Source organism: Podarcis bocagei (genome assembly GCF_964188305.1).
Source record: "Podarcis bocagei genome assembly, chromosome: 6".
In the NCBI taxonomy this organism is placed as follows: Eukaryota; Metazoa; Chordata; class Lepidosauria; order Squamata; family Lacertidae; genus Podarcis; species Podarcis bocagei.
The window spans coordinates 98300492-98323788 of record NC_138130.1 but is presented as its reverse complement, the minus strand read 5'-3'; the positions used below and the strand labels follow the sequence as shown (position 1 = coordinate 98323788).

Sequence of the window (23297 nt, the reverse complement as noted above, 5' to 3'; positions counted from 1 at the left end):
TCCATGAAAACTTGTGCCATAATTAATTTTTCAGTCCTTAAGGAGCCACAAGACTCTATTATTGATAGATCCAGTTTCTGAAACAACCAAAATCCCCTGTTAAACTCCACAGCTGAACGCTAAACAGCCCAGAATTCTGTGAGAAGAGGGAATTGCTATGCTCAAAATTAAGAATAATGTGGATTTACTTGTCGACAAAGCGGGCTGGTGTCTTCTTGGCTTGTGTGGGATATGGGAGTGGTGCTGTTGCGACCAACTCCAGAATCCCCAAGACTACGCTCCTTAAGACTGAATTTCAGGGTCAGTACCTGAGCTAGTACATGAGCTGCTAGAATTATTAAATGCGAGTAAAAATGAGGACTAGGAGAAAACATAAATTGAGGGGTGTGGCGTTCAAAGCTGCTTTAGCCGAGATCCCTGCATTGCAGGGGGTTGGACTAGATGACTTTGGGGTTCCTTCCAACTCTACAATTCTATGACTCTACGCAGGTTACAAGTTTAGCAGCATCTTTTTGCAGGCGGCCCTCACCTTCTCCAAGTAGGTGTAGCTCCAAGATTTGCCATCGGCAAAGATTCTGGATGTAATCCTGCCGGACTGGTCGTATTCCATCCTTTCCGACATGGTTCCCCTTTGGATCCCAGCGATATGTCCTCCCGCGGAGTAAGTTACGTTGACCCCGTTCAACCTGCTGCTAGGAGACCAAAGCGTGGGCCGGCCGGCTTGGTCGTAAAGGATCCTCAGGGTGAACTTGCGGTGGTCGTCGTAGATCTTCTCTGTCCTCGTTACGCGGTCAAAGTCTAACGATAGCAAGTTCCTGTTATGAACCTGCAGCAGAGAAAGGGGAAGAATGAAGCATCAGAACTGAACAGAAAGCTGGAGGGTGAACTGCTCTGCAAAGCAACCAAGTCTTCTTCAGGGTTACAATTTCTGGATTTGAGTTTCTTTTTTTGCAAGCAACTCCAAGGGGTCTCTGACAAGTTCCAAGACCCTGGATGCTGTTCAAATCAAGTTTTAAGCAAAGAACACCTACTGACATGAATGGACCTAACTTAGTCATGTCCACTAATTTCAATCGTTCTGCTCCTGAGTAAAATTTAGTTGCTGGCCACCCACAGCAAGAGAACAGGAAGGACAATAAAACGAATCTTCACACGCAGCTCAGTTGCTGAATAGAGGAATTAAGGCCGCAATCCTATACACCAGCCTTACTCAAGTTGGAGCCTTCCAGATGTTTTGAACTGTAACTCCCATCAGCTCCCATCATTCATGACAATAGGCTGTGCTGGCTGTGCTGGGATGATGTGAGTGGTAGTGATGCGAGTGGTAAGTTTGGGAAAGGCTACTATACACAATTACCTGGGAGTAAGCACTACTGAACTCAGTGGTTAACCTTACTCTTGTATCATAGACTTATAGAGTTGGAAGGGACCATAAAATGGTAAAGGTACCCCTGCCCGTACGGGCCAGTCGTGTCTGACTCTAGGGTTGTGCGCCCATCTCACTTAAAAGGCCGGGGGCCAGCGGTGTCCAGAGACACTTCCGGGTCATGTGGCCAGCGTGACGAAGCTGCTGTGGTGAGCCAGCACCAGCGCAGTGCACGGAAACGCCGTTTACCTTACTGCTATAAAGCGGTACCTATTTATCTACTTGCACTTAGGGGTGCTTTCGAACTGCTAGGTGGGCAGGAGCTGGGACTGAATCCGCCGCGGGGATTCGAACCGCCGACCATACGATTGGCAAGTCCTAGGCACTGAGGTTTTACCCACAGTGCCACCCGCGTCCCTAAGGGACCATAAGGATAATCTAATCCAGGGGTCAGCAACCTTTTTCAGTCGTGGGCTGCTCCATCATCCCTCAGATCAAGTGGTGGGCCGGACTATATTTTGGGGGGGAAAAGTGAACAAATTCCTATGCCCCACAAATAACCCTGATCTAATCTAATCTCCTGCAACGAAGGAATCAGTTTGCCCAAAGTACGTAGGACATGAACCCTGAGATTAAGACCCTTATGCTGTCCTCAACTACTTCTTTATTAAAAGAAACAACTCATCTATAGCTGCGTTTCGGTTAAAAAAACAACAACCCACTTTTTGGAGATCCAGCAGCTCAGTTATATTAAGTATAAATTAATTAATGAATGGATATTAAGGAATCACAAATCTCTCGGTGCAAATGTGGTTTGGCCCCAAAGACGTTTTAAGGTAGGAATTCAACAGACAGTTGACAGAACTGTTTGTAGACATCTTTGTAACACCAAATTGGTCTGCCTACGGGCCTGAAGCCTGTAGAGCACGTCTTTGGGGATCCTTGTCCTTGTGTGATTGCTTTTAATTTCCATGAGATCCTTGTCCATTCTGTGGACAAGACCAAGCCAGGGGAGACGTCATTGAGATAGGAGTGAGAACATGTTAGGAATATGGTCTTGGGACAGAATTCTACCCTGCTATGTTCAGCTAGGCATTTGATGGCTGAAATCTACCATTGCTAGTAATCTTGCAATTATAAGGTGTGGGAGCGTGTGATTGCTTTTAATTTCCCCGAGTTTTTATTTTAATTTATTGTTGCATCACTTATGCGTTTGCTAGCCTGGGCTACCTTGGAAGGAAGGGAAAGATATAAGTTTGATAAACAAATGGTCCCTTGTAATAAGAGCTCATATCCCGGGCATAATGAGTCACAATTGCAAGGCAAAAATCATACGACCACTGCGGAAATTTCAGCACCAAATATGTGGAGTGTAGCAAGCTCTCTGCAGCGTGACTGTACACCGTGTGAAAGGTTGTAAGGGCAAGGTTAGGACACTCTACTTAGCCAAGCCGCAGCTTAACAGTTGGCAAGGTAATCTCCGTAGTGCTGCTGGGATCTATGGTGCAATCTGTCATTGTGACAACCACCTTTGCTGTCTCCCCACCAGAATCCCAAAGACAGACCTCCTTTTAAGCACGTCCCAGGTTAAATAACCAAAGTGAATGTATCAGACTGCAAAGGCACCAGTCTGCGCAACCTAAGCAATGGGCCGTTTTTGCACAGCTATTTGTGGAAGTTTGCATTTGTGCGAAGATTGTGGCATTATCCGGAGCGGTGTAGTATAGCAAGTTTTTTCGATCCAAGGGTGTGTGTGTGTCCGGCGAGTGACTGCTGGCTATGGATTTTTAACACTGCTGAAGAGCGGGGCTGATCAATCTGTAATAGCCATAGGACCAATTAGAGGTCTAGAATGTTACGACAGCTAGAGGGCCATTGAAAGGTGTTGGCCTGCGAGGTGCTGTAAGAGGATGCAGACACTGATCAGTGGGCTACGGAAACCAGGAGAAGGATGGAGTCCGTGAACAAGGCACAAGATGCAAACTCTGTGTGTGTGTGTGTGTGTGTGTGTGTGTGTGTGTGTGTGTCTCCTTTTGGGTGACTTTAAAGGTTCTCCTGGTCCTAATGATACTGTCTGTCCAAGTAAGAATCCTTATTTGGACACAAACATCTTGTGTTCTACAGTGGACGCTCGGGTTGCAAAAGTGATCTGTGTGGGATGCACATTCGCAACCCGCAGTGGCACGTCTGTGCACGCGCGGGTTGCAATTTGATGTTTCTGCATATGTGCAAAGTGCGATTTAGCACTTCTGTGCATGCGTGACCGCCGAAACCTGGAAGTAACCCGTCCCGGTACTTCCGGGTTTTGGCGGTCCGTCACCCGAAAAAACGCAACCTGAAGCGTCTGTAACCCGAGGTGTGACTGTATAGGAAGGATGCTCAGCAATGTACAGTGGTGCCCCGCAAGACGAAATTAATTCGTTCCGCAATTTTTGTCGTCTAGCGAATTTTTCGTCTTGCGAAGCACAAAATCCCATAGGAATGCATTGAAAATCAATTAATGCGTTCCTATGGTCAAAAAAAGTCAAAACAAAGCCAAATTTGGTACAACAACAGTTTATTAACTGCTCTTTAAAGTCACACATACTGTAAAGAGCAGTTCAAAAATTGAAGGGAAAATAAATTAACTTTATAAACAAAACATGTCTTTGTTTTTAGACAAAGGAAACAAAGCCGCGAGACGTTTTCATCTTGCGAAGCAAGCCCATAGGGAAATTTCGTCTTGCGAGGCAAATCGAAAACGGAAGAACCTTTCGTCTAGCGAGTTTTTTGTCTTGCGAGGCATTCGTCTTGCGAGGTACCACTGTAGTTCTAGGGCAAATGGTACCCGGGGAAGCCAATAAATTTTTGGGGGGCCTCCAAGAGAGTGGGGCCCTAAGCTATAGCTTGTTTAGCTTATGTGTAAATCCAACACTGGGCCAGTCACACTGCCTCTCAACCTAACCTACCCTAAGGGGTTGTTGTGTGGGAACTAAAGGGGAAACTACGGTATGTATGTATGCCACCTTGAGCTTGTTGGGCTGGAAACGCAACAAATAAGTAAGCATCAATACCAGTTTCTTATTCCTCATGGTGGTAAAGGTGACGTTGGGGACTGAACCTACAATGCACAGCTTTTCCCACTCACCCTCAGCCTGCGCCCGAAGACGGTGATCTGCCCCCTGGCCTGCTCTTTGCGCTGCCTCCACTCAACCAGGTTGAGACCATTGTCAATGGGGAGGGTGACATTCCTCTTCCCCACCGTAGGGTTAACTGTGCCGGCCAGAAGATGAGGCTCAGTCTGCAGGGCCACCTCCATGCCGTTAGCCAGGATGAGCCGCAGGGAGCCATCTGCGCCGATGTAATAGCTGTTTCGCACCTGATCTGTAAGAAAGAGGATGGGGGGAGGAGAGAGAGTGATCCAGAGGGCTGAAACTCAGCTGCTGAAGTCATGTAAATAATAATAATAGCAATAAATAATAATAATAAAAATTATTTATACCCTGCCCTCCCCGGCCAGAGCTGGGCTCAGGGCGGCTAACACCAATAAAATCACAGTAAAAACATAATAGGGGAAAAAGAGAGGGGGGAAAAACAACCAATTTAAAATACAGGTTAAAATGCAATTTAAAATGCAGCCTCATTTTAAAGTAGCTGATAAATCAAGACCATAAGGGGAGGGAAACATAAGGGTCAGACCGAGTCCAAACCAAAGACCAGGCGGAACAGCTCTGTCTTGCAGGCCCTGCGGAAAGATGTCAAGTCCCGCAGGGCCCTGGTCTCTTGTGACAGAGTGTTCCACCAAGTCGGGGCCAGTGCTGAAAAGGCCCTGGCCCTGGTTGAAACCAATCTAACCTCCTTGAGGCTTGGGACCTCCAAAGTGTTGTTATTTGTGGACCTTAAGGTCCTCCGCGGGGCATACTAAGAGAGGCGGTCCCGTAGGTACGTGGGTCCTAGGCTGCATAGGGATTTAAAGGTCAAAACCATGAAGTTTAAACCAGGGAAGAAGAAGAACTGGGCTGTAGGCTCAGTGGCAGAGCAGCTGCTATTCTGGTTTAATCCCTTGCACCTCAAGGTTGGGTTGGGAAGAAACCTCCACCTGGGGATACGGATAATGTCCATTATATGACTGTTGACTCAGGACACTAAACTGTGCTTTTCTATTTAATTTTCACTTTCTTCTGTGTATATTGTAATGTTCTCTTGCTGAGGCGAATAAAGTTTCTATTCTGTTCTAAACCTCCACCTGAGATTTCGGAGAGGTGATGCCTATCAGCATAGACCAGGGTTTCCCAAACGTGGGTCTCTAGTTATCGGACCGCCATCATCTCTAGCTAGCCATCTCTAGATGAACCATATCCTGACTCAGTATAAGATATTGTTACAAGAGCTCATGGGGTTCCAGGCAGGCATTCACCCAAGTTCTGTGTTCCTTTGGGGAACTGAAGACACGGCAGAAACTGTCGTTGCTTTAAGAAATATGCTTTATTCACCTATTTGCACCTTCAGCCTGCATGGAGAGAGTCCAGATCTTACAGCATGGTCATTTCAAGAGGGGCTACTGCAGTGAAGCTCTGAAGTCAAAAGCATCTCTTCCAGCCAGCCTTCAGCCAGCCTGCCCAAGATGAATCTAAGTCTTTCTTCTTCCTTCTTCTTCCCAGTAAAGGTAAAGGTAAAGGGACCCCTGACCATTAGTTCCAGTCGTGGCCGACTCTGGGGTTGAGGCACTCATCTCGCTTTATTGACTGAGGGAGCCGGTGTACAGCTTCCGAGTCATGTGGCCAGCATGACTAAGCCGCTTCTGGCGAAACCAGAGCAGCGCACGGAAACGCCGTTTACTTTCCCACCTATTTATCTACTTGCACTTTGACATGCTTTCGAACTGCTAGGTTGGCAGGACCAGGGACCGAGCAACGGGAGCTCACCCCATCACGGGGATTCAAATCGTCAACCTTCTGATCGGCAAGTCCTAGGCTCTGTGGTTTAACCCACAGCGCCACCCGCGTCCCTCTTCTTCCTAGTACACCTTCCTAAAAATTCTCTTTTCCTGTCACCTTACACCCAGTTACCCTGGCCACCTTCCAAACACCCAGTCTCTGTTTGCACCTCAGGGCAAAAGAGCAGGACATTCATCTTGGCTTGCCAATGGCTCTCAATGGCCCCATATTGTTTTTTACTGGACCCCAGGCTTGGCCAAGTCATTTTGCATAGGCTAGCTCAAGAATTCCTGTGCAGCTAGTATTTCCCCCTTCACTTCCCAAACCACCAAAATCCTACCATTTCTTAATTTCTAGGGTTCTGTGACAATATTTTCTAGAGTTCTATAACAATATTTCCCTGTGTTGCTTTTGCATTATTAGAATTAATATGGTAGAATTATTTAGTGCCCAACCAATTGCTAGTTTCAGGTTATATGAATACAACAGTATTCAAACTGCTTTTCAAACTGTTAGAATTGTCCCAGAGTTATTTACTACCGCCCTTGTGCCTTTAACAAGCTGTAAGACAGGCAGAAAAGACCCTGATGTTGGGAAAGATTGAAGGCACAAGGAGAAGGGGATGACAGAGGACGAGATGGTTGGATAGTGTTCTCGAAGCTACCAGCATGAGTTTGACCAAACTGCGGGAGGCAGTGGAAGACAGGAGTGCCTGGCGTGCTCTGGTCCAGGGGGTCACGAAGAGTCGGACACGACTAAACGACTAAACAACAACAACAACAACAACAACAACAACAACAAGACAGGCAGAAATCCAGTAGGTGAAGCTATACATTTCTCCATGTTAGAAGGAGCACTCCCTGTTAAATTTCAGCCTCTCATGTTGCTGTTAAAAAGAACAAAGTCTCGCTTGCCAGTTCACATGCATTTATGTGTAATGAAGATTTTTTTGCCCCGATATGCATCGCTTTACACTTTTTTATTATTTTTTACATTGCATGCATTTGTGATTTTTCCAGGTGAAACTACGGGGTTTGCCTTGCCCAGCCCACCCCGCTCTCCAGTCCTGGAGCTGGTGCTGATTTAGAATGATGTACCTTTATAGCTGTGCCGAGCTGCCGAACACGGAGATGCTTGACCACAAGACAATTATTAGACCCTCACCCCCAGATGCATAAATCTCAGCAAATCAATTAATTCCCCGAAGAGCCCCGAGCAGCAGCTACTGTGGCTTAATTAGACTCATGAGGAGGCGCTAAATTCCCTTCCCAGCGTTTGCCAGACATCTGAACGCTTCTGAAATCCGGCTGGTCCAATTAGAAATGGGCTTGATTTGTCTACATGACAGGGAAACCTATGGGGCTGTAATATAATCCGGAAAGGGCAGGTAACAGTTCTATCTCCTTTGCCAGGCATAACCAATGTGGTCACTTTCAGATTGTTGTTCCTGAACTCCCAGCTCCCATCAACCCTGACCCTCTGGGGCTGATGGGATGGGAAGTCCCAGCAAGATCTGGAGCAGCGGTTCTCAAACTGTGGGTCCCCAGATGTTGTTGGACTACAACTCCCATCATCCCTGAGCTCTGGCCTTGCTAGCTAGGGGTGATGGGAGTTGTAGTTCAACAACATCTGGGGACCCACGGGTTGAGAAAGGCTGATCTGGAGGGACAAGCGTTTCTCTTCTATCTGGATCACAGCCTTAGCAAAAATCCAAGTATAGTGGTACCTCGGTTTACGAACTTCATCTGTTCTGGAAGTCCATTCTTAAACCGAGACGGGCTTTCCCTAATGAGGCCTCCCACCGCCAACATTCAGATTCCGTTCTTAGACCAAGGTAAAGTTCTCAAATCAGGACACTATTACTGGTTTTGCGGATTTTGTAAACAGAATCATTCTTAAACAGGACTGTTCTTAAACTGAGGTACCACTGTATTAAGGGACACGGGTGGCGCTGTGGATTAAACCACAGAGCCTAGGACTTGCCGATCAGAAGGTCGGCAGTTCAAATCCCCGTGACGGGGTGAGCTCCTGTTGCTCGGTCCCTGCTCCTGCCAACCTAGCAGTTCGAAAGCACATCAGAGTGCAAGTAGATCATTAGGTACCGCTCCGGCGGGAAGGTAAACGGCGTTTCTATGCACTGGTTCGCCAGAAGCAGCTGTACGCCGGCTCCCTCGGCCAATAAAGCGAGATGAGTGCCGCAACCCCAGAGTCGGCCACGACTGGACCTAATGGTCAGGGGCCCTTTACCTTTTACCACTGTATTATGCACAAAATAAATGAGAATATAAATTTAATGTGGTTTTCCAGAGCTGGGCTATTTGTTTTGCATGAAGTTGTCCTAACCCCATTCCCTGTCCCCGATGACAATCTCTATGCTATGATAACAGCACCATGGACACTGGAAGACTTTTGCCTTGTGAGAAGAGCTGGCAAGCAAGGCAGCAGACTTAACTCCCAACAGAAAACAGCTGCAGTACCACGACAGGCCTGGCAAGGGCTCCGCTCCTTAATTAGGTGCGAGTGCGCGCCAATCAGCAAAGGAAAGCATTAGAAGGCGCCAGGATATGGGGGTCTCATGGTGCTGGGATTACCATGATGAGGTCTGTTTCCTGCTGCATAATCCAGTCTGTGCCGCTCAGCCCTTCCCGGCCCTTGCCAATAGCTGCAGAGCGAGATGACGATTCGTTATCTGAACGAATTTGTGTTAATGGCCTGACTTATCTCAGAGACTCTGGAGAAGTTACAGAAATAGTTTCGGCTTTACATTAACGCTCACCCCGGCCCCCGAAAAGGGATTCATACCAGACCTTGAAGCAAGTTCATAGTTGTAGGGTGAAGGAGGTGGAAGGAGGTGGGGGGCTTCCCCCCATCCACCGGCACACCCTAGAAAATTGCATACAGTTTAATTCTCCCTTTCCCTTCTGCAGATTCTGTTCGCGTTCCTTTTGGTCAGGGGTCAGTAAACTTTTTAAAGCAGGGGGGCAGTCCACTGTCCCTCAGACTTTGTGGGGATGCCGGACTATATTTTGAAAATATAAATGAACGAATTCTGATGCCCCACAAATATGCATTTCAAATAAAAGCACATACAGTGGTACCTCAGGTTACATACGCTCCAGGTTACAGACTCCGCTAACTCAGAAATAGTGCTTCAGGTTAAGAACTTTGCTTTAGGATGAGAACAGAAATCGCGTGGCGGCGGCGTGGCAGCAGCGGGAGGCCCCATTAGCTAAAGTGGTGCCTCAGGTTAAGAACAGTTTCAGGTTAAGAACGGACCTCCGGAACGAATTAAGTACTTAACTCGAGGTACCACTGTATTCTACTCATGCAAAAACAGCAGGCAGGACTCATAAATAACCCAGAGATGCATTTTAAATAAAAGGACACATTCTACTCATGTAAAAACATGCTGATTCCTGGACTGACTGATTTAGAAAGTGATTGGGCTGGATCCGGCCCCTGGGCCTTAATTTGCCTACCCATGCTTTCGGTGCTCCTAGCTGAGCACCCCTGCTTAAAATCTGGCGAGTAGAATTGCGGGTGGGCACAGTCAGATACAAATGGGCTCCCTTGCCCAATTGATCAGTGCACTCTGCACAAAAGGGCTCCTGCTGATAACCATCTTATCAGGAGGTCTGTGGCACCATCCCCCTTGGAATTCCCTCTCATCACATATTGAAGGGGAGCTGCCTTTGTTGTCTTTTCAGCACCTATTGAGACCTCCCTCTTCCAATAGGTGGCACACCTGAACTTTGATCGAACTATTTTTAACTTTTGTATACGGAATTCTTTTGAAATGTTTTATATGTGGAACTGTTTTTACACTTTCCTTGGTTGTTGTTTTTTGGTTGCAACTGGGGTTTTTTTGTTTATAATGAGTGGCGCCTGTCTGTCTCATACCCTCCAACACCTCTCCAATGAAAAGAGGGATGGCCTATTCAATAATAAGGGGCGTGGGTGGCGTTGTGGTCTAAACCACTGAGACTCTGGGGCTTGCCAATCAGAAGGTTGGCGGTTTGAATCCCTGTGACGGGGTGAGCTCCCATTGCTCGGTCCCTGCTCCTGCCAACCTAGCAGTTCGAAAGCACTCCAAAAAGTGCTAGTAGATAAATAGGTACCACTCCGGTGGGAAGGTAAACGGCGTTTCTGTGCGCTGCTCTAGTTTCAGTATTCCGTTGCGCCAGAAGCGGCTTAGTCATGCTGGCCACATGACCTGGAAAAACTGACTGTGGACAAACACTGGCTCCCTCAGCCTGTAAAGTGAGATGAGCACCGCAACCCTAGAGTAGTCTGCAACTGGGCTTAACTGTCAGGGGTCCTTTACCTTTTTATTCAATAATAATAATAATAATTACTAATATTTATACCCTATCCATCTGACTGGGCTGCCCAAGCCACTCTGTGCGGCCTCCAACATATAAAAAAACACATCAAAACATTAAAAATAAAAAACCTTCCCTATACAGGGCTGCCTTCAGATGTCTTCTAAAGGTTGTTACTTATCCCCTTGGCTTGGGGGTCGGATAGCTCCATACCCTCCAATATTTCTCTGATGGAAATAGGGAAATAAGGAAAAGCGGGACATTCCGGGATCAAATCAGAAACCAGGATGGCTTCTGTAAATCCAGGACTGTCCCTGGAAAATAGGGACACTTGGAAGGTCTGCAGAGACTATGGAGGAGTGCACCTTCAGGGGTGAAGTCAAACCATTGGAGAGTTACAGCGCCTGCTGTGGCTGTAGAGACTGAAGAAGAAGAGACATGTTTTGTTGCAGCTGGGGCACATGAAGGCATCCGGTTGTGCAGGTGTACTATAGCGTTGATAATAGGACGCTTTATTGCTGAAACCTGGCTTGGGACCTTTAGGTGAAGGGCAGGGCTGAAGGAGAACAAACCCAAACCAAAAAAAAAAAAAAAAACCCAGACAAAGCCCGTCCAGCAGATCTGAAGCTCACCTTGCAAGAGGGTGTAGAAGGCACCTGAGGCTGAGAGGTTGGTTGTTATGGTGACGTCATCCTTGCTGGAGGTCTCAACCTGGACATGCACTGAGCTGTCTGTGTCACTGCGGAAACTGCTGACCTGACCGGTAGGGAAAGTGATGTTGGTGAGGCGGCCAAAACTGTCGTACCTGGAAAGGAAGGAGATGCATGAGTAGCAAACAGAGGAGGAGAGAGAGAGAGAGAGAGAGAGAGAGAGAGAGAGAGAGAGAGAGAGACAGGAACCTCCACCCCAAAGCATTGGGTTTTAACTTGCTGCCATCTGACCTAAGCCTTGCAGTACAAGAAAAAATCTTTTTTTAAAAAAAAATAGTATCACTGATGCTGCAAACCATCTGAGCAACCTCTTTTTTATTTTTATTTATTTGAGTTCCTGCCTCCGAGAGTGGCACATATTTGCTTCTTTGCTGTTTGCTCACCAGGTAATGACCTCACTTACCATATTTTCCCGTCTATAAGACGCCCCCATGTATAAGACTCAGATTTAAGAAAATGGGGGGGGGGATGGCCGAGAGTATAAGACGCCCCCTAATTTTTTACTTTATTTTTTAGGGGTAAAACCTAGTTTTACACATGGAAAAAATACGGTATATCCCCAGTAGCTGCTAAAAGGTTGCATGCTATTGAGGAAGGTGAATAGCTGGAGCGACTGATGTTCTTTTGACGGTGATTTTTTAATTAGTGGCAGATGAGGTGTAAAATATTCTTGCCCAGAAACAAAAATCTGCTCTGCTATCAAGGAGGATGTGCGAACACAAATTCTGAACAGAGTTTGCTGCCACTGTTCCTCTTGGCCACACAGGAATGCTTCTTTTAACAAACGCTTTGTGCAACTTTTCCTTCCTTCTTCTTATGCCTGCTTTGCCCTGCTGTTCCTAAAGATGTCTTAGGGCTCTCCATACTGCTTTGCAGTAGAGTTCCTCTCACCCCTCGGCCCCAATTCGCACACGACTCGACAGGTTAAGTTTGAATCTGCAGAATTCTCGGCTTGCTTTGATTCAAAACAAAAATTTATGGAAAAATGGGATAGAAGATATATGTTCAAAAATATAGTAAAGGTTCGCTATCTATGCTGCCAATCAATTGACGGTGGAGAGAAATTGAGTTGAGAAACAAGATCAAGCGTACATATTGATATAGGAATGTATTAGATAAAATGTAAAGAAACATACAATGATAAGAGTACATTCATTTGTAAAAAAAAGAATATACGAGATTGACAGGAAGTCCGTAGTGTTGCTACAAATATTATTTTGGAATAGCTTTTTGTCTTTTTTTGTCTCTTCTTTTTTTAGGTATATAAATTTTGTATATAAACTTTGTATACATGTTTGAAATTATATTATAATAAGTCCTATAATGTAATATGACAATGTATGCATATGTAATATAAGAACGTTAATAAATAAATAAGTTGGGGGGGGAATTATCGGCTTGCGAGAAAGTGGTTTTGATTCAAGGGTTGAGCGTGGAAAAATGGCACAAGATGTTCAAATACGCTGCTGGCCTGGCCTGGGCAGATGAAGCAAAAGCCAGTGGCGTAGCGTGGGGGGTGCAGGGGGGGCCGGCCGCACCGGGCGCAACACCTGGGGGTTAGGGTTAGGGGGCGCAAATCCACGGATTAGGGGGCGCAAATTACTTGCCTTGCCCCGGGTGCTGACAACCCACGCTACGCCACTGGCAAAAGCCAAAATGGCTTGAAATCAAAAGGGCTGAGTTAGATGTGTTCTATGAATGCAAGTCCGTAAGTGTGGACATTTCTAGCCTTTAAGGAACTGTTTTTACACATTTTTTAATAATTAATTGTGACCTAAAATCCGAATAGCTTATATCTATGTATATGTAAGGGACGCGGGTGGTGCTGTGGGTTAAACCACAGAGCCTAGGACTTGCCAATCAGAAGGTCGGCAGTTAGAATCCCCATGACGGGGTGAGCTCCCGTTGCTCAGTCCCTGCTCCTGCCAACCTAGCAGTTCGAAAGCACATCAAGTGCAGGTAGATAAATAGGTACCACTCCGGCGGGAAGGTAAATGGTGTTTCTGTACGCTGCTCTGGTTCGTCAGAAGCGGCCCCATGACCCGGCAGCTGTACGCCAGCTCCCTCGGCCAACAAAGTGAGATGAGCACCACAACCCCAGAGTCGGCCGCGACTGGACCTAATGGTCAGGGGTCCCTTTACCTTCACCTATGCATATGTTTTTATATATGTTGGAAGCCGCCCAAAGTGGCTGGAGCAACCCAGTCAGATGGGTGGGATAAAAATAACAAAATTATTATTAATTATTATTATCATAACTGATTTGTCTGATTGTGTGATACCCTAGAACAGTGTTTCCCAAACGTTTTTGGGCAACGGCACACCTGTTTACTGAAAAAAAATCTCGCGGCACACCACCATTAAAGCCCCGCCCCGTGACGTCAGCGCGCAGCGTCACGCCGGGAGGGACGCACAAAAGTGAAAGTTTTTCCCCTCCCCCTTGCCGGGGAACCTCCAAGCTTTGGGCAGGCAGGCAGGCAGAGCTGGGACGGGGGTTTCCAGGGGACACGGCAGCTCCTCGAAAGGCTTCTCTCGGCTGCGCTCAATCCTCCTCGGAGAGGATTTCCCCTCCGGTCCCATGCGCTCGTTTGGGGGAGCCCTCCGGCTGCTCCCTCTCCCGCCGCGCAGGAGCGATGCCTCTCTCTGGCTCTCCCTCCGCGCAGGCTGAGGGAGGGAGGGAGGGGCGCGTGTGACCCGTCTCTGCTGGGAGACCAAACCCAGCGAGGCAGAGTCGCGCGGAGGCGCCCAGGCAGCGCTGCCGGCTGCGAGGAGGAGCGCCAGGCAGCAGCAGGAGGCGCGGCCTCTCCTCGCCGCCGCCGCCCCGCCTCTCGCCGCCCGACTCGCCCGCCTCCCTCCAGGCATCTCGCGGCACACCAGCCGATGTCTCACGGCACACTCATGTGCCGCGGAACACCGGTTGGGAAACACTGCCCTAGAATCATAGAATTGGAAGGGACAACGAGGTCCATCTACTCCAACCCCCCACAATGTAGGAATCCTTTTGCCCAACGTGGGGCTCAAACTCACAACCCTGAGATTATAAGTCTCGTGCTCTACCAACTGAGCTAACCTGCAGTCTTGATTATACTAACCACCCCTCTTCATACTTCAGGAGTCCCCTAAACAGAAACGAACCAAGTTTCTCCTTTCTGTAACATCCTTTTTCTGTTACAGGTAGGTAGTTGTGTTGGTTTGCTGTAGTCGAAACAAAATAAAAAAAATTCTTCCAGTAGCACCTTAGAGACCAACTGAGTTTGTCATTGGTATGAGCTTTTGTGTGCAGGCACACTTCTTCAGATACGAATTTATCTTTTTTTCTGTGTGCCCTTTTGTTAAGTGAGGAAACCCAAGGGAGCTGCAAGTTGGGGCAGCCTACAGAAAACCCCTGAAAAGAGCGTCCAGAAGACCCGTTCAGCAACTGCATCGTTAAAATCAAAACAGACAAACCCAAAGCACCACCATTCCCCCAAAACATCTGTTCTGAAAACTGGGTAAAACGCATGGGTGTCAACGTATTGCGATCTCTGCTCATTTCCACCTCTGTGAAGGCACATAATTCGGTTTGAAAAGGCAGCCTAGGAAAATGAGATTACAGGGAACTAGGCAGAGGGCCTTCTCGGTGGTGGCGCCTGCCCTGTGGAACGCCCTCTCAGCAGATGTCAAGGAAATAAACAACTACCTGACTTTTAGAAGACATCTGAAGGCAGCCCTGTTTAGGGAAGTTTTAATGTCTGACGCTGTATTGTTTTTAATATTCGGCTGGAAGCCGCCCAGAGTGGCTGGGGAAACCCAGCCAGATGGGCAGGGTATAAATAATAAATTATTATTTGAATTATGGTGCTGGAGGAGACCCTTGAGAGTCCCATGGACTGCAAGAAGATCAAACGCCTCCATTCTGAAGGAAATCAGCCCTGAGGGCTCACTGGAAGGACAGATCCTGAAGCTGAGACTCCAATACTTTGGCCACCTCATGAGAAGAGAAGACTCCCTGGAAAAGCCCCTGATGTTGGGAAAGATGGAGGGCACAAGGAGAAGGGGACGACAGAGGACGAGATGGTTGGACAGTGTTCTCGAAGCTACCAGCATGAGTTTGACCAAACTGCGGGAGGCAGTGGAAGACAGGAGTGCCTGGCATGCTCTGGTCCATGGGGTCACGAAGAGTCGGACACGACTAAACGACTGAACAACAACAACATTGTTGTTATTATTATTATTATTATTATTATTATTATTATTATTATTATTATTATTATTATCTGTAGGGAGACAAATCCTTGCAAGTCCATTCATCCCACAGCTAAGCTGGCTGGGCCCTGTTTCCACAGTCCAAAGGATTCAGAAGTTAGGCTAGTCTCCATCACACCCTAATGTTCTCATGTTCATTTAACGCTCTGACTTGCACCAGAATTAAGGACAAACGCCGTGACGCAGGGAGGCTCCGAGCAGCCGGCGCCGGCAATGAATTCATCACCCCCCCAATGTAACCTGCCTCTGTCCGACCGAGCTACCCCAGCCTTTACAATCACGGTGGCAATTATGAGGCTGACAAAAGAAACCAGGGCCATCCGTCCCCAAATGGAAACACATTTAGCCGCGGTTCACTGCACAGAATTAATGCAGTATTCGGTGCTTATGAGACCTAATTGTTTGCTTGTGAACATCCGACACCGTCATTTGTCACATTACTGGCGCGGAAAGGAGGCAGTTGGTTCCAGAAATGCCTGCTCAGAAGCTCCCATCCCCCCAGGTCCTCTGCTTTCAGCAACCTTTGGCAGCTAAATAATCGGTGGGAAACGAGTCACCTTGAAATACTGCTACGTTCGGTGACTAGGAAACAGAAATAGCATCAGTTTCTTTCTTTTTTCAAGACACGGGGGTTTGGGAGAAAGGGAAAAGGGGCCATATCCTCCAATTTCAACTGCTAAACTTTTAGTCACTAGCAGTGCTGCAGGCCTTGGAAAATGGGATGAGGTTCAAAATGCAATTTTCAGTGGAACAAAACTCCTCTTGCGTGTTGGATCAGCCCAGGCTTCTTGGGAGTTTAGGACAGCTTGACATGGGTTTGCTACTGCCCCTGTCCTTGTCCCAAACCTCTCAGGCTTGCACTGGGGCCTCCATTAGGCCTCAGATTGTGCTGTACAAAGGGCACTGGCTCTTGGGCTCTGAGGCAATGTGGCACCCCTATACACCCACACCCACACCCACACACCTCGGGTTGAAGTAGCTTCGGGATGAATATATTCGGTTGCGCTCCACGGCGACCCGGAAGTAACGGGGCGCATTACTTCCGGGTTTTGCTGCTCGTGCATGCGCAGATGCTCAAAATGAATTCACGCGCATGCACGGAAGCAGTGAAATGCAACCCACGCAAGCGCAGGCGCGTATTACGTTTACTTCAGGATGTGAACGTGGCTCCGGAACGGATCCAGAGGTACCACTGTATATATATTTAGGGGGCCGGGCCCCCAATGCTCAGAGGGCACCCTGCGCAAAGTCCGCCCCCCTCGATCCTCCAGAAAAGGTGGTGCGTCTGTGCTGGTTTCAGCAAGGGGAGGAGTTGGGAGAGAACTCCACGCCCTGAAGTAAGTTCCAGCGGGCAAAATTAATTCCGTCATTTGTTCATGGGAATTCACTGCTGGAAGATATGGCGACGGTCATTGGACTTGATGGCTTCAGAAGGGGATTAGAGGGCAAATTCATCGAGGACGGAGAGGTGGTCTAACAGCAGCCATTAGCTTTGATAGCCACCTGAGCAGACTTTATTTGGATGAATACAATGATAATTGATAATATATCAGGCTACTGACAATTACAGTCGTACCTTGGTTCTCGAACCGAATGCATTCCGGGAGTCCGTTCAAACTCCCAGAGCCATTTTAAAACCAAAGTGCGGCTTCTGATTGGCTGCAGGAGCGTCCTGCAGCCAATTGGAAGCTGCGCCGGATATCTGGCTTCCGGAAATGGTTCGAAAACTGCAACACTCACTTCCAGCTTTCGATCATTTGGGAACCGATTTGTTCGGGAGCCAAGGCGTTCGGTTCCAAGATACGAGTGTATATGTGTTTTAGGATAATAAGAATATGCACATCTGTATATTAATGTATGGTAATGTAGTGGTATTTTTTTCATTCTCGCTCACTTTTTTCTTACTCTATCTTGTTATAAATGAAATTCATCATCATCACCATCATTATTATTAAAGCTTTGGTAGCTATCTGGAACTTCCACATCCCAAAAAGACAGTGTGCCACTGTTTACTGTTGTGGGATGGCAACAATGGGAGAGGCCTATTATGTTCATAGTGTTCTGTGGGTTCCTCAAGAGTATCTGCTTGGCCACTTGGTCTGATTCAGAGAAGCTCTTCCTATCTCCTTAATCTTGGTCATGGTTTTACTGTACGTGTGGCGACTGTTGGATGATGCCATGGCCTTTGGTTGGTGCAATAAATGATGGCGATATTCTTAACACGATCTGGGATTCTGTTACGCCCAACAAAATACTCACTCATAAAACGTCGTCCACCCGTTTTCATTGCTCTTGGTGGCAAGGAGGCCCGAAATGCCGTGATAGGTCATCATGGCCACCTCGTGCCCCTGGGCTGTCACGCTCTTTAGGGCGCTGTTGGTGCCAATGGTCAGCCAGTAGACCTGCCCGTCCGGTACCACCAGCCAGAGCGGCATCCCGGTGGAATCCCTCCGGATGTTGACCAGGTTTCCATTGTTGTCGGTGATCAGGGTGATGTCCCCGTCTCCGGTGTAGGTGAAGTTGTAGAGGTAATCTCCGGTGGGGAGGCTCTGGGTGAAAAGGTGTTTGCCGCTGGTGTCAAACAAGTAGAGCTCTTGGTCAATGGGCGAGGACAACTCGTACAAGTTCTGCGTGTTGAGGAACGGCTTGTTCTTCCGGATGAAACGGATCCGGATGTTCCCGAGGTCAGCCACGTACAGCTCCCCGTCCGTGCACACCGCCAGGGAGGAAGGGGCGTTGAGCTTGGCGTCCTTTGCGTAGCCGTCGTCGCCGGAAAAGCAATCGCAGCTGACGTCGTTTTTGCAGTCGCAGCCGCTCGGGGCGCCGGCCACCAGAGAGATTTCCCCGTTGGTGGTGACCTGCCTGATGCGGTTGATCTTCTTCTCGTCCGTCTCCGTGATGTACAGGACGCCGCTGTGAGAAACGGCCAGAGCTGTGGCCGATTCCAAAGTAGCATGGATGGCCACCTTACTGAGAAGGAAGTAGTCAATGCCCGGAACCTGGCAATGCATCGGCCTCCCTGCCAGGATGCGCACTTGGTGGTTTTCGGAAATCTGTAGTACCACGTTGTTGTCGAGGACGTACAGAGAATTGTCCATCGGGTTGACCGCCAGGTCCGTAGGCCACTCCAGGCGGACCTAACAGAACGGAAAGAAGCAGAAACGGATCTTAGGACCACCGCCATTCGTGTTAATATTGCAAGAATAGTGTCTTGGTTTATATGCGGGTTACGCAAGAATAAATGGATTGTTATTGTATCATATAGCTGTCACGAGGGTGCCGTTCAACAGCTCACTGGGCTAACTGCCCGGTGAGATCTGAGACGTGGAGAGCGTCTTTCAGTTCTTTTATTTAAATCAACATGCTGGACTATGCCAAGATGGCAAAATCAACCAGGAGACTCAGGAATCAAGAATATAAGGACTTTAAAAAAGAATGGGGAAAACTAATAATCTACCTAAGAGAACATTGTAAGCAAATTAAAACGTTAGCTGGACTTAAGAATCACTTGTAAAGCGACAAGGTTTATGCATAACTTATAGTAATGAGAATTATGGAGAATATATTGATATGTAGATTGGTAAAAAAAATTGTTACTAGGATCCATGTTAAGGGGGGGGGGGGAAGTCACGAGATTCAGAAAATCTCATGGATTGATTTTATAAAGAATTTTGTTATTACTCTGTATATATAAAAGCCAATTAAAAAATATTTCAAACAACAGCAACAGAAATACAAAGAGACATGGGATGTACTCCCCCTTTCTTGAGCTGTTGCTCCAAGTGTCCGCTTCTCCCCCCTGGCAGTTACTTCCTAGCTCCTAGACCCTCCTGCTGTTTACGGTGGCCAGCAAGGAAATATTTCTGGTTCTAGGACAGGCATAGGCAAACTCGGCCCTTCAGATTAGGCTTCTTCAACCTTGGCCCTCCAGATGTTTTGAGACTACAATTCCCATCACCCCTGACCACTGGTCCTGCTATCTAGGGATGATGGGAGTTGTAGGGCCGAGGTTGAGGAAGCCTGCTCCAGATGTTTTGGGACTACAACTCCCATCATCCCTAGCTAGGTTTGAACTTCCCTGCCACTTTCCCCGCAAAAACCTGAATTGACATTTACTCTGATTCATCCCTAGCTAACAGGACCAATGGTCAGGGATGATGAGAGTTGTAGTCTCAAAACATCTGGAGGGCCAAGTAATACTGTAATATTGTTATGACATAAGAGACAAACGACAGCAAAGGGGGAGAGAGCAAAATCACCATGGAAAGCGGGATGCGGTCGACAAAACAAAAAAACTAAATTATGTACTAGAGTGTATACGTGGAATTTTTTTAATTAGAATGTTTTTTAAAATAAAATAAAATGGATTTTTTAAAAATTAGATGCATTACTTACTAAAGGGACTCTGTTCTACATTGTGACTTGAAACACAATGTAGAACAGCATAAGAGAAACGGGTTTGGGAACTGGGTCCTTATACTAAGATTCTGATAGGTCCTGATCGTAGCCCTTTAAACCCAAACTGCCACACTCTTAAATTCGAAGCACATCCTGCAATTATAGAGAAGGGCTCATTGTGGCTCAGGATCCCTGGCAAATGAAGCATGAAGCCATGTATCATTTCAGCTCAGGATCCAGGGATTCTCACCACGAGAGTGGCTGAATGTCCAGAGCGAAAAGCAGATATTGATTTAAATGCAGTCCCCCCCCCCATCATGGCCGAAGAGAAGAACGGACAAGAACCATGGGCAAAAAAATTAAGATGACTGTTTTGGCTCAGCCCTAATGAAGAGATGGTTGTGTTTTAGTTTGTGACACGTCAGTGGCGTAGCGTGGGTTGTCAGCACCCGGGGCAAGGCAAGTAATTTGCGCCCCCTAACCCATGGATTTGCGCCCCCTAACCCATGGATTTGCGCCCCCTAACCCGTGGATTTGTGCCCCCTAACCCTAACCCCCAGATGTTGCACCCGGTGTGGCCAGCTCCCCCTGCACCCCCCACGCTACGCCACTGCGACACGTTTTAGAAAATGCAAATTGGATAAGATCCGCCTTTAAATATGAACCGAGCTGAATCCGTCCCTCCAGCCCGGCCCTAATTAGGTGACATCTCCTTATCTTCTGGCCCTGAACGGCAGCAGCTTCCCAGCTTGTGTAGGCCCCAAAGAAAAGAAAACACCACAGAGGTTGCTGCAAGGTAAGAGAAAGTGGGTCCACCTGTCTGTCTGCCATGGGTCTAGTTCTCATTGAGGTCATGAATATATGCCTGGGCTGCTCCCCTTCAGAATGCCAATGGAGGCCCATGTAAACGAATGCTCTTCTCTATAATTAGACTGGCACGCACCAGATACGATGGGGAGACACCCCCCCCCAAAGTATATACATTTGGACATCTGTATTGGTTTTTAAACAGGCTTTTGAAAACCCATTAATTTCAAGCTGGCAAGCTTCTGATTATTTAATGGTTTATTAAATTGCTGCTGCTGGTTTAAAATGCCCTCCCCCCTACACTCCTTAATTGTTTAAATTGTTTGTGCTGGGCTGTGAAATGGCTTAAGACTGCTGTTTTAGTGTGTTCTAGTTTCACCTGAATGAAATACAGTGGTACCTCGGGTTACAGATGCTTCAGGTTACGCGTTTTCAGGTTGCAGATGCGGCGCTGCGGGTTGCGAACGTGCCTCCCGCACGGATCACGTTCGCAACCCGAGGTTCCACTGTATTTTATTTTCTCCATTTCATTTATCTAAGGGTGCTGCTGCCTTGGAGGCACATTGCCCCCTGCAAGATGGCAAAGCAATATTTGAAAATAAATAAAAATAAAATAAACGACATCAAATATCCTGCAGATAGTAAACTGGTATGTCATGGAGAGAGCTAAGTTGGAAGCCTTTGGCCTGGCATCTCGTCTTCTAGGTGCAAGGGTTTTTTACGGGGTTTCTTTGAAAGTTTTGTTCTTCTTAAGCTTTCGGACACAACACTGCTAAATCGGAGGCAGCTTTACGGGACATCTAGCTTAACGCACTGCACAATCCTGGATATCCAGACCCAGAGGTAAAATTTCTGTCTGGGTGGATTTTTTAAAAATGCCAAAGAGTCTCTGGCTATACTTTCTGGATGAGATATGACTGGTAGTTGAAGACTTGCTTCCCTCTTCTCTTCTCCTGCCCCACTCAACAATATATCACAGCTTCTATAGCCTACATATAGTAGGGGCATTTAAAATAGCGTCATCACAGTGTCCTCTTTTTTGATCTTCAAAATATGACAAGCCTAGACATTACAGTGGTACATCTGGATGTGAACGGGATGCGTTCCGGAGCCCCATTCGCATCCTAAAGCGAATGCAACCCGCGTCTGCGCCTGCACGGGCCATGATTCGCCGCTTCCGCGCATGCGCGTGATGTATTTTGAGCGTCTACGCATGCGCAAGCGGTGAAACCCAGAAGTAATGTGTTCTGTTACTTCCGGTTCACTGCAGAGTGTAACCTCAAAATGCTCAACCCGAAGCTACTTCAACCCAAGGTATGACTGTACTGTTCTATGCAGTACAGTGGTACCACAGGTTACAGATGCTTCAGGTTACAGACTCCGCTAACCCAGAAATAGTACCTCGGGTTAAGAACTTTGCTTGAGGATGAGAACAGAAATCGGGCTCCAACGGCGCAGCGGCAGCAGGAGGCCCCATTAGCTAAAGTGGTGCTTCAGGTTAAGAACTGTTTCAGGTTAAGAACAGACCTCTGGAAGGGGCCACTAGGGGCGCATTGGAAGATGGCTGACAATAACATCTCTCCGACCCACACGAGGTAATTAGGAGGCTGTGATGGGAGTAAATAGCCTCCCTACCCCCCCTAGGTTGTGGGGGGGGCTGCCCTTGCCTGCTGTGCCCTATACCACCCCCGAATTTGTGGGGATGGGGGCACTAGGCAGAATGCCCTCCTGTGGGATCTCAGCGCTCCTGGACGCTGTCTCTGATCCGTGCCACTAGCTGCAAGAACTTCAAAAGAATCAATTAGGAGGAAGCGAATGCACATATTTCAAGGAAGGAGGGGGAGTAAAGACTGCTAACTGAAGAGATCTCTGATAAACAAGACGAGTCGGAGGAACAAGCATAAATCATGAGAAGATACGCCAAGACTCGGTATGGCAAAGGGACTGGGTGGGGGAGGGGGAAAAAACTTTCCTTTCTTTCCTCTATGTGATTAAACAAGAATCCCCCCACAAGTCAGAAATGTCGTTTAATGACTTAAACTGTGGATTTAAGACTGTGTGGAGATAAATTTTCTAACCAAAGCATGTTTTAAGAAGATCGTGGAATGTACAAGAGCTTTGGAATGACGCAGTTAAAAATACCGTCGGTCGCCATGTTGGCAAGCTCTGTCGGAGGACTTGAGTCTGGGAGGAGAAATAGAGAAATAGAGCTGTTTTTATATTGTGTGTGAGACTCCTCAGAGGGACTTAAGAATGACAGTTTGCAAGATAAATGATGGAAAGAGCGATGTTATTTATGAAAGCGATGTGGTATGGAAACCATCTCGATATGAGGATTGGACGAACGGAAAAATTCACACAGGATTACAATTGGTGTTTATCTGCTTAAGGAGATTACCAGAAGAGATCATAAGGAAAAAATAAAAAAATGTACGAACAAGATGAGATGGAAACAGCAAGATAAGACTGGATAGAATTATGAACTTTATTTGGACTGATTTGGATATTAACGCAGTAGCAAGAGGATGATCAG

The 23297-nt window shown here is 47.3% G+C and overlaps 1 protein-coding gene across 11 annotated transcripts in view; it reads right to left on the bottom strand.

Moving 5' to 3' along the window:
* TENM4 (teneurin transmembrane protein 4) overlaps positions 1–23297 on the bottom strand; it is a 1513375-nt gene that overhangs the window by 18037 nt on the left and 1472041 nt on the right. For all 11 annotated transcript variants that reach the window (XM_081197251.1, XM_081197258.1, XM_081197259.1 and 8 more), the window contains 4 exons: positions 17819–18696; positions 11237–11409; positions 4494–4729; positions 530–826 (listed from right to left, as the gene is read on the bottom strand). In XM_081197251.1, coding sequence (XP_081053377.1) covers positions 530–826; positions 4494–4729; positions 11237–11409; positions 17819–18696 — 1584 coding nt within the window. The remainder of the gene's footprint in view (positions 1–529; positions 827–4493; positions 4730–11236; positions 11410–17818; positions 18697–23297) is intronic.